The 12729-nt window shown below is 35.6% G+C and overlaps 1 protein-coding gene across 1 annotated transcript; it reads right to left on the minus strand.

Annotated features, from left to right (window-relative positions):
• Window positions 1-12072: 12072 nt before the first annotated feature.
• Window positions 12073-12627, minus strand: LOC132054269 (uncharacterized). The gene has a single exon (XM_059446312.1). The coding sequence runs from the start codon at window positions 12625-12627 to the stop codon at window positions 12073-12075; it is 555 nt and encodes a 184-aa protein (XP_059302295.1).
• Window positions 12628-12729: the final 102 nt, after the last annotated feature.

Raw genomic sequence — 12729 nt, forward strand, 5'->3', positions numbered from 1 at the left:
TGTTTGAAACATTTTAATTGGACATGCACTGATGCACATATACCATTCTCTTTTCAAATCAAATTCAAAATTAACTACAATCAATTCAAAAATTATCCTTCAATTCATTTAAAACAATACCACTCAATTCAAGCATGAATTGAAGATTATGCGGAGGAATGCATTGAGCGATACTACATAACACACCAAAAATATCACCATTAGCTTAGCAATTTGTATCCTTCGCTGAAAGCTCGATCCATGTATTTTTAAATACTTTCCTATTTCCTATGACACACTTCTTTTCATACATTTAGAACAATACCTTGAAACACTTTTCATTAAAGCACCTGCGAGCACTGTGGATTATCATTTAGAATATGTGTCATATATGATAATTTGGAAAGAAATTTAATTGAACACGCAACTGTAAATACCAATTCAATCAATTATTAGATTAGTAGTAGCGAGAGAAAGTTTAAAGATTAATTCAGATAATTTTTTGAAAGTTTAAAAGTTATACAAAATAATATTATTAATCCACATTTGGACCCAAAAAATGTCGGTAAAAAAGATCATAAAAAAAAAAAATGAGGAGCATGGATTTCTTACTTAGAAGATGAGAACTTTTGACTTTCCTTTCCGGAAGTCTTCCAAAGGTTACAACACTCTATTCACTGTTCCAAGAAAATGAGAGTCAATTCTTATATAATGAAGATGATCACTCAATTAAAAGTTGGAAACATATATCAAGATAAACATTTCTTGACCCTATTGCTAAATATCAACACATAATTTCACATTGACTATAATACAATAATTGCAAAGTTTAGTATTACATAACAAACACAACAAAGCAACACCATATTATGAAGAATAAGCTAATGTAAATAACAGAGACAAAATGAAAGAACTATACCTTCAAACAAAGCGAAGAGTGAAACCGTGGTCTTCCGGTTCTGCCATCTCTCCGATTCTTCTGTCGTCAAACCACTTGACTAACTGAACCCAAATTCGCAGCAAGTCCATGGATGTACTAAAGAAAGGAATATAGAAGTTTCACAACTCAGGAATCCAAAATGCAATAAGATCTGGAATAAGAACGACTATAGATCACAGAGAGACATAAAATCATCACATTATTTGCCAAAACTGATATCCACCAACCATAGAAAATGTAAAAAAAAAAAAAAAAAAAAATGTGCACAAGTCATATGATTCAGCAAGAGATCAGCAACAAAATTTTACTCCCAACCTCCCCATAAATTCTGCCCTGCCTAGACAGAGCAAATAGCAAATATTGCTAAAGGAAACATTGAGCAAATCGAAAGCAGTGGATTATAAAGTAGGGAGGTTGTAACCATCTCCAAAACTGCAAGTAAATTTGAAAATTCCTACAATTAAGATAAAGTGGGGAAGTTGTAACCACCTCTCAAAAAGTAAGTATTAAATTTAAATTTTAAACCTTTATCTTTCAATTAATTTTTTATATCATTTCAATATAAAAGTTTTGTTTTTCAACTCAAATTCAAATGCAGACAAGAAGCTGTTATGATCTAAAATAAGATAACGAAATGGATTTTTTGAGACGTATTCTCTATTTTGAGCGTCATGAATTTGAAGTCGTTTGGTTGATTGTTGATGTTTTCTCTATTTTAAATTAAGTTTTTCATGACAATGGAATTGAAGGCATGATAATTTTGGTTTGTAATGGTTCGCAAAGACGTAGCTTTTTTCCGGGTTTCTTTTATTTTTTTAGGAAGTTGTAACTGATCATTAATATAGGGTTGTGTGAATTTGAAATTTTTTGTGCATTTGATTTTTTTTTTTTTTTGTATTTTAAAATGGTAATTTATGGTGATGACAATTGTCAACCCAATATTGTTTTGTCTCTCCTAAAATTTCTGAAAATTTATATTAACAGTTATAAATTCCTCAAAAAGTAGGGTAGAAATAGTTTACTACTTTTCTTTTTTATTGCTTATATTTTTTTTGAAAAATATAATTTGCTACACAAAAGGAGCCAGAAAACGTTATTTAATTGATTTTTTTTTGTAAAAGGATGAACCGTGCGTTGTGAGTTAGTGGCCAGGGAAATGAGGCTATGGGTGCTAAGTTAGTTTTTTTAATTTCTCTTTTTGTCTTTTCTTTTATGCCTTTTTATTTTCTTTTTTTAAAATAAAAATTTTCTGGTAATGACACTTATCATCATATCATGCTTTTGCCTCTCCTATTCTATATAGATAGATTTTTCAATTTTCGAGAGTTAATTTGACTAAACTTGGAAGCTAAATTGGATTGGATTAACTTAATATTTTAATATTAAAATTTATATATTTGAAAATTGTACGGAAAGTACTATAGGTTGCAACTTTTTCTCATATCAATTTACTATTAGAATTAGAGTTTTTTCTCACCGACATTCAGTGGGAAATTTGTGTTATAAAACATGATTTTCCACCTCATTCCCATTGAACCAACTCAGTGGGAAAACACATGGTGGGAAACAGGTTCCCATTGAAACGCTGAGAAGCTTGCTAATTTTTTCGTGTGAAAATACTATTATTTAGGTTTTTCCCACCGACATTCAACGACTTTGTCTTGGGTGTGTCTTGATGTAGCATGCATGGGAAAGTGGTTGCTTATGCTTCTAAACAACTTAAAGTTCATGAAAAGAATTATCAGACTCACGACTTGGAGTTGGCAGCCGTGGTGCTCATGTTGAAAATTTGGCATCACTATTTATATGGAGTTCATGTTGATATTTTCACCGACCGCAAAAGCCTTCAGTATATAGCCACTGAATATTTTCAGTGGGAAATTTCAGTTGGAAAATAGTGATTTTTTAGTAGTGATTTTGTAAAAAATACATCTTAAAATGTTGGTCAAAGTTCAAACAATCTGAATCTCGCGAAGTAAAAAGTATCACATAAATTAAGGGGTGGGCATAAATACCGAAAACCGAAAACCGAAAAACCGAACCGAACCGAATGAATTCGATTTTTCGGTTTTCGATGTTTCGGTTCGGTTCCGATTTTTTTAAATAGCAAATTCGGTGTTCGGTTCGGTGTTCGGTTTCGGAATTTCAGTTTTTCGATTTTTCGGTTTAACCGAATATTTAATATAATATTTTTTTATATCAATATATAATATATATCAATATCAATTTAAAAGTATCCCAAGGCACTGAGATGAATAATACGTATGCGAAATTTAAGATTCGATTTGTCGAGAGAAAGAACTTCCTTGTCTATCAATTTCTTCCTCCAAGTTTAATTTCTTTGCGATTGTTGGGCTGCTTCTTCTTTGAGTTCTTCTTGGCTAGCACTTGTCATGCCGATTGTTAGCTATTTCTTTTTCTTCTTTCTGTTGCTAGCTAGTGCTGGTACTAAAGATATTCTTGATATGTTGATCATGAATCATTTGGTAACGGGTGACTATTGCTTAACTAATGCCAAAAAAACCGAATTAGAAAACCGAAATCGAACCGAACCGAACTTCAAAACACCGTACCGAACCGAACTAATTCGGTGCGGTGTTCGGTTTCCACTTAAAAAAAAACGAAACCGAAATACCGAACCGAACTTTGAAAAAACCGAACCGAACAACCGAACGCCCACCCCTACATAAATTGGGACAGAGAGAACAAATTCGTTGGAACTTTTACCTAGAGATACAAAACTAATTAAGGGCCTGATTACCCGATTCAGTGGAACAATCTACTTTATAAAAAGTAACAATAATTTTTTTAAAGAAATATACAATAAGGTAAAAATATACAATTGCCATACAAAAACATAAAATTATATTATTGTGTGTATTTTGTATGTCATGTCCAGTGATACATTGAACATACAAATAACATAACCCGACATGCATATGACATACACGATTTTGTTTGTAGAGATTCTTTGGTTTAAGGAGGAAGAGAAGATTTGGCCTTTTGGGTAGTTGTTCCCCGCGCCGAATTACTACTATATATAAGAGAGGATTTTAAAGTTTTTTAGTCCTCACATGAATTTTTTGTCTCATTTTACTCCTAATTGAAGTTTTAATTACTTAGCAAATCCTCACACATTTTGGTAAATTTTAAGAATTTTAAGGACTTTTGTCATGCTACCAAAAATGATGATGTCATGTAAAAGGTTGTCGCACCCACAAAGCACACTCATACAAATGTTTGAGTCTTTTATGTGGAAATATTACTATTTAAACTTATTTTAAATTATATTTTTCCTTAAAAATTTATTATAGACCATAATAAATTATCATGTCATTCAAATTATAGACTAAATCATTGAGTTAAAATATTATTCTTATAACATTATTTATTATTTATTGATATTATTACCATTTATCATTTTCTATTTTAAATTTTTATCCGTCTGATTAAACATTTTTTTAAAAAAAAATTCATGTAATTTTGTGTTGTACATGCTGTCAAACATAAGTAATTAACAAAGATTTCACTTAAGATAGGATAAAATTTTAAATTAAAAAATAAACACAAATAACTTATATCATTATTAAATACTTTCAAAAGAATAAAAAATGTAAATTATATTCCGTCCATCCCAATCGGAAAATCAATTCCAAAGTACGGGAGTTAATTAGTCAAATTTTATGTGCACACACTTTCAACATAAAATTTATCTAATAAATTACTATATTAAAAGAAGGACTATATATATATATATATATATATATATATATATATATATATATATATATATATATATATATATATATATATTAGAAAATGTTGGAAAAAAGTTGTAGTTAATTGTAAAATGTATATATTTTACTATTTTAATACTAAAATATTTTCCGAAATACCAGATATTAATATCTTATATAATTTAGGACAAAATAATTAAGTTCAACATGAAAAAGTTATTTCAATGTAGATTTCATAAAATGGTTCATTAAATTAAGGGAAAAAAGTTATTTTAATATGCATCTTTTGGAAGGGAAAAGAAAGCTTAAAGTAAGAAAATTTTAATTTCATTGACTTTTCGATTTTTTTTACATGTGGTTTAAGTTAAAAGAACATCTACAAAAGTATCTTACAATGCCAGGACTCTTAATAATTTATATTTATTTAAAAGTTAACTTTATTGATTTCATCATCTAACAATATTTTTGAAAGTGTCAAACTGATGTTACAAAATAAAGAAGCAAGAGCAGAAAAATTGAAAAAACATTTGCAAATTTAATTTTTAACATCTGTAAGCTCGGGCCCAATGACACCAGTTGGTTCAAGAAACCGTTATTATGCATGCATGCCCTCTATTATTTTTGTCTTTTTGTCTTTTAATTTCCTTTTGAGTTTTCTTCTTTTCGTTAGCTTAAATGGGCAAGTATTATATATCTGAAAATGCGGAAATTTGTACACTACCTATGCTATTCACCGCAAGAAGTTGACTGGGATTTTAACAAAAAAAAAAAATTAATGGGGAAAAAAATGATTATTGCCTCCAACTCTTGGGCGCTAAAGACCAGGGAGAAATATTAGGAGTATCATATCATAACCTGAAAACTAGTAAAATTAATGAAACTTTTATCTAGAGATGCAAAATTAGGGGCCTAATTGCCTTGATTAGCAAAAAATCCATTTTACAAAAAGTAACAATATTTTTACAAAATATATACAATTAGGTATGTTAAGCTCTTGAATCGAGTCAAAAATGAAGAACAATGATAATGAAACCCTAACTTTACCAAAAGAGAAGAGAGAACAAGAAGATTTCATTTCGTGGAAAGAGAAAAAATGAATCTGTGTCTTTTCACCCGACTTGAGATGCCTTATATAGTTTGGGCTTTTCTCGGTTGGGCCGGGTAGAGTACATAATAGTGTAAATGAAATAAACTGAACCAAAACTATTACAAACCAAAATATACACTAATATATACAACTCATATACAAAGAATGCTTAAGCTATACATATACTGATCATGTAATGCCAACACCCCCCCTCAAGCTGGAGGGTGTGAAGAATCCAAGCTTGCCAAGAAGATTGTGATGAGTAGAGCCTGGAAAGACCTTAGTGAGAATATCAGCTAGCTGAGCAGCAGAAGGCACAAAATGCAAGGAAATAAGACCAGCTTGGAGACTATCGCGAACAAAATGACAGTCAATCTCTATGTGCTTCGTACGCTCATGGAAAACTGGATTCTTCGCGATGTGTAAGGATGCCTGGCTGTCACAAAATATGGGAACAGGGGCTGAAACAGGTAGACCAAAATCAGCAAGGAGTCTCACCAACCAGGAGACTTCAGCAACAATCTTGCGTAGGGCCACATTCTGACTCAGCCGAAGATAAAGAGATAGTAGGCTGCTTCTTGCTTTTCCAAGAGACAGGGGCACCACCAAGAGTAATAAAATAACTAGTGACAGACTTCGCGGCGGGCACAAGCAGCCCAGTCTGAGTCTGAATAAGCCAGCAAAGAAAAATCAGCAGAGTTGGATAAAATAAGACCAAGATCAGGAGCATTCATAAGGTATCTCAAAACATGAAGACCAGCCAGCATATGTGGAACTTGAGGGCACAAAAATTAGCTCAAATCTTTGACGATGAGAAGGAGAATGTACGGTCATGTATCTTGAAGGAAATTCAGCTGCCCACCGACCTCATAAGAGGATGGATCGATCAAGGAGCACCCGTAATCGGCGGTCGATTTGAGAGACACATCAAGAGGGGCAACCACAGGGTTGAAATGAGAGCAATTGAACTCAGTCAACAAGTTAGTAGTGAATTTGTGTTGGGACATAAGGTAACCCTGAGGGTGAGCAGTCACTTCCAAACCTAAAAAATAATGAACAGAGCCAAGATCTTTAATTTTGAACTGATCATCCAAATAGAGTTTCAAATTGTCAAGTTCAGAGACATCATCTCTAGCCAAAAGTATGTCATCAACATACACAGCCAGAACAGTAAGATAACCATTAGATGTTTTGGTGAACAAGGAGTAATTTGCTGGACACATAGCCTCTGGTGGACAGAGCCTCAGATAATTTGGAGAACCATTGTCTTGAGGCCTATTTAAGGCCATACAAGGACTTTTTAAGCCTGCAAACCAATGGAGCAGATGTAGGAGTGGAAGAAGAGACTTGCAAACCAGAAGGGACTTTCATATACACCTCTTCATGGAGATCACCATGAAGGAAAGCATTATTGACATCAAGTTGATAGACCACCCAATTTCTTTTTGCAGCAAGGGAAAGAAGAACTTTGATAGTGGTGAATTTGACAACAGGAGAGAAAGCTTCAGTGTAATCAATCCCCTCCTATTGAGTGTCACCTCGGATGACCAATATGGCCTTGTATCTCTCCACAGACCCATCAAATTTCTGTTTGATCTTATAAACCCACTTACAAGATATAGGCTTCTTATTAGGAGGAAGGGGCACAAGATCCCAAGTGTGATTTGACTCTAGGGCCTTGAATTCTTGTGACATGGCTTCCTGCCAAGCAGGATCATGAACGGCCTGTTGGTAAGTATGAGGTTCAACCATGTGCAGTTTACTTGACGGAACCTTGGATGGAGGTGCAGAAGAGAAAACTGAATTGCAAACATAATCAGAAAGATAAGAAGGGGGAATAGATGGCCTAGAGGAATGTCTAGTAGGAGCAGGATTAGAAGGTTGAAGATGAACAGGAAGTGGTGAAGTATGGGAAGGAGGAAGAGGGCTAAGGGGAGCCAAATCAATATCTGGACTAAGAGGTAGAGAATAAGGGACAGTTACTGGAATAGGAGGAGGATCATCAAAGGAGATATTAGAGGAAGAAGGGGAAGGAGTGGAGGAGGTAGAGTAGGGGAAATGTGTTTCATGGAATACAACATCCCCAGAAAAGAATATAGAATGGTTAGAGAGATTCAGTAACTTGTATCCTTTCTTCCCACAAGGATAACCAAGGAATATGGAGGGAATGGCTCTAGGTTGAAATTTATCCCTACCAGGTTTGGGAGTGGTTGCATAACAAAAACAACCAAAAGATTTGAAATGGTCATAGGATGGTGATGCACCATGTAGTTTCTCAAAAGGAGAGATATTGTTAAGAACAGAAGAAGGAAGCCTATTAATGATATATGTGGCTGTCAAGACACAGTCACCCCAATATTTGGGAAGTAGTTTAGATTGAAAAAGTAAGGCTCTAGAGGTTCCAAGAAGGTGTTTGTGTTTTCTTTCCACAACACCATTCTGTTGAGGGGTATGAGGGATAGTAGTTTGATGAAGAATGCCATTCTCAGTAAAAAAAAAAAAAAAAAAGATGAAGCCTCAAGACTGCTACCTAGCTCATATGCATTGTCAGACCTAAAAGTCTTTACAGAAGTGTGAAACTGTACCTTGACCATGGAAGTGAACGCTTTTAGAATGGCCAGGGCATTACTTTTGTCACGACCCAAACTGATGGGCCGTAACAAGTGCCCGACCACTACTGGCCAAGCACTCCTATGCTTGCATTTCTTGCTCCGCCGACTATCTAGGCCCATACACAATACGTAAGCGAAATTTGTACTATTTCCCGAACAATCAACATAAGAGACAACGCACCGGGAACTCACGGCCAACACATACATATAAACATAAGCGAGAGTAATGGCGCGAGCCGATTTGGCCGGACACGTATATCTTGTACAACAAAATAAACGGCGCGGGGGTGCGCGCGTACATCACGACTACATATCCTTGTCTACGGACCTCTATGGAGTACAAGCGCGTAGAACGAGGGACAAGGCCTGCCGTACCCATATATGTACATAACGAATAGCATACCAAAGAGTGGCACAGCTCGGATCAATGGAGCGTGCGGCCGCCACCGAGGAGAGGTCACTATTACGTGAATGGTCGAGTCTATCGATCTACGAGCGTGAACGCGGCGTCCACACAAGGGACGTCGACGAATAATGTACCGAGTATGTAAGGCATGAATAGTAACATAGTAAGGGATGTAAGGTATGAATAATAACGAGAATGGAAATATAGAGCATATCGTGAGATAAAAGTAACTTTGTACATGTGAGTGCCTCTTGGGGCGGATGCCATGCATGTAGCTTTCTTTGCAAAATATTTTTTGTTCATATATACGAAAGTAGAACATATCATGTTGCCGGGCGTCGGCTCCGATCCATTTAACCACATATGTCCCGCGTCGGGCATCCCGCGTCGGGATGATATCGTGTCATATTATACCAGGCGATCGGTGGCTATGCGTCTATAGCCCTTTTTCCCATATTCCCCATATACATATATATATATATCATATACATATATCATATAAGCGACGTATGAGAGCCCAAGAAAAGCTATAACTCTATCAGAGTGACGTAAGGTCGGTAACCTCCGATTATATTATGGAATAATCATCGCCCTACCTCACCTTGAAGGAACAATTATTTTAAGGTGAGGCCAACAACAATGAATAAAATTGAGAAAGTTAGGAAAATAGCTCAATATTCTCATAAAAATATCGATCTCATAACTTGAGACATTTATCTATAAAAACATCCTCATCATACTCATTGTAGAAAATATTCTCACTTTTAACGTCATCATTATCATGGTAAAAACATGTTCGTCGCTGTTATCACAAGAGCTCACATAATCATAACCTTTGGTTTGGAAAATACGAGCATTTTGGAAAGACATTTACGGGTTATCGGGAAAGGAATCATGCCTTGGAGTCATAAACATCTAGCTTTTAGAAACAAAAAAGTTATGAAAATATTTATGAAATCGTACCATAGGAATCATGCCTTTGAAAGAAAGGGACAAGCCTTAACATACCTTTCGATCGCCTTAGTCGTTCAACGTTTATCCTTCCAAGCTCGTAAATCTACATATAAACCATTCATACTATTATTAGGCTCAATGTCATACGCTCGTCTTAAGCCTTCAATTTAATTAGTTTAAAATCGTCGAAATTCGGGCGGCACTTCCCCTTTATATGCCTAGCCCGAAATTACAATTCGACAACCAACAACAACAACAATAATACCAACATCAATAACATCATTTCCAACACCAATATGTACCATAAAACGCACACCCACGCCGTTCTCCAACTTCCATAACTAACCAACTTACTACACAATTATTTAGCGATTTTATCTCCGTAAATAAGCCTTAAACAATACCAAAAGAGAAAGATTCATACCTTTTTTCTTGTTAAGACAGCAATATCTTCAATATCCACCTTGAATCCACCGCAAAACCATGCTAGAATCACATCTATGCGTTTATCCGAGCTTCGATTAATACCGTCACTTGAAAATTGCTTACTTCTTGTTTCCCTCACTCTCTCTCTTCAATTTCTGGATTTTTCTAGCAAAATCTGATGGAAAAGGGGGGTTTTTACCCTTTATATAGGGTCAAATTCGGGTCAGGTTACTGTAGAAGTACTGTAGCACGCGTTTCTGCTCTGTCAGCCGAACTTGTAAAGTCCATAATTCTCTACTCTGATGTCCTATTGATGAGCGGTCTATTGCGTTGAAAACTAGACTCGACGAACTTCATTTTAGGCTTTTGTTTCACTTCAAAACACTTCATATGCTAAGAGATATTCGTCCCCCAATTTGGACCAGAATTTTCACACAAAACATTACCCATCCTTTTTCCAAAGTCGTACTACTTCATTTCTTCCTCATTTCCTTATAAAACCTTCCGGTATACCTTATATACACACCTCTTCACTCATTAAATGTACTTGATCATGCTTGCTTATATTTCAAAGTGGTTTTACTTAACCATAACTCAACGTACTCATGTTTCAAATTTGATAAGTGCTTCTTCGAAGATACGGGGTGTAACAACTTTTACAAGAGATGAGATGGGTCCATGTGACTCTAGTAAAATCATCCACCAAAGTGAGGAAATACCTATATCCATTATAAGTCTGAGTGTGGTAAGGACCCCAAGTATCAATGTGCACTAACTGAAAAGGAACTGTGGAGTGTATGTGACTTTGGGGAAAGGATAATCTTTGTTGTCTTGCCAAGGGGCAAATAGAGCAAGTGAAAGTCTGTTTGGGAGAAATTTGAGATTGAATAAAAGGAATTGATTTCATTTTGTGGAAAGGCATATGGCCTAACCTTTGATGCCAAAACAGGTCCACTTTATTAATAGCAGTAGTGGAATTACAATGAGAAGGAGTAGTGTTTACAACATTACAAGTGGAAGCAGGAGCATGATAGAAATCAGTACAAACAGAAGTAGAAACAGGAGTAAAAGCATTACAAGCAGAAACAGAAACAGTAGCATTGGGAGTAAAATTGCAGATAGTGGGCTGAATTGGATTGCATGGATAGTTGGTGTCATGTTGATAGTAATACAGCCCATTTGAAGCTTTACCAATTTCCAGTGGCCTCTTTAGAGAAGGGCCCTGCAAATGACAAGCAGAAATAGAGAATATTGCTAAGCAATGTAACTGTTTGAGGAGTTGATATATAGAAATTAAATTGAAATGGAAGGAAGGTACTAAGAGGACATTATGCAGAGTGAGGTCATCTCTAAGGTACAGGGAACCTGTTGACACAACCTTTACTTTGTATCCATTTGGTAATGTGATAAGGAAAGGGGTAGACAAAGGTTGAAGTTTGTGTAAAAGGTGTTTGTGAGGTGTCATATGATTTGTTGCACCTGAATCTAAAATCCAAGGATTTGTTCCCAATTGAGAAGAAGCACACACAATGTAACCAGTAGAACTAAACACAGTACTGTTGCACAAAACCTGCAAAATTGGCAAAACCAGAAGATTCACCAGAGTGTGTCCCCTGGGAGCTGGGGGACAACTGAGCTTGTTTGAATAGGCTCATAATTTGGTGAACCTGCTCCTGGGTATAGCCATAGCTTGAGAAGTCCTGAGTGGGTGGAACAGGCATAATAGGAAGAGAAATGGAAGAGTTAGAGCCATCTGATAACTGTACACATCCTGCTGAAGATTTCTTATTGTTGGTGAACTTGAAATCAGCAAGAAAACCATGTAGTCTGAAACATTTTCCTATGACATGCCCAGTTCTTTTGCAATAATTACAATACATGGTAGAAGGGTTCTTATTTGAGGTGTTGTTGGGGTTGAAGGCAACCTTTTGTTAATAAGGTTTGCTGTTGGAGGATGAAGCAGAATATTGGTTGTATTTGGTGTTATGATGCTGGTTGAAATTAGTGTGAGGTCTAGGTGAGGAGGATGAAGCAGAGAAGGCGGTGAAATCTCCAGAAATCCAGTTGGGCCTCATACCGCTTTCATCATTTTGAAGCAATGAATAAACCTTGCTGAGGGAAGATAAAGGTGTCATCATGAGAGTGTTGCTTTTCACGGTGGAGAAACTCTCATTCAACCCACTAAGAAATTGGAATAGCTGCTGGTCTTGGATGAACTTAGGCAAAGCACCACAAGTGCATTCAGGCCCAACATAGGAGCAATTCAATTCATCCCAAAGACTCCTCATTTTTGTGAAATAAGCAGCTATATCAGAAGATCCTTGGCTAGTAGAACTAATTTCCCTTTGTATTTGAATGTACCTAGACCCATTTGATTGCCCAAATCTTTCATTTATGTCTTTCCAGACATCTTTGGCAGTGGGAAGACACATTATACTGATAGCTATGTCCCTTGAGAGTGAATTAGTAATCCAGGCCTTCACCATATGGTTACATCTTTCCTAGAATTCAGAATAAGGTGAATTTTCTTCAGGCCTAGGGTATTTACCATTTACCATACCTAATTTATTTTTCGCAGATAATGAAGT

Source organism: Lycium ferocissimum, chromosome 4 (assembly GCF_029784015.1).
Source record: "Lycium ferocissimum isolate CSIRO_LF1 chromosome 4, AGI_CSIRO_Lferr_CH_V1, whole genome shotgun sequence".
Taxonomy (NCBI): domain Eukaryota; kingdom Viridiplantae; phylum Streptophyta; class Magnoliopsida; order Solanales; family Solanaceae; genus Lycium; species Lycium ferocissimum.

Coding starts and splice junctions, on each gene's coding strand:
- LOC132054269 (XM_059446312.1), bottom strand. CDS start 12,627: ATGGTGAAGGCCTGGATTACTAATTCACTCTCAAGGGACATAGCTATC.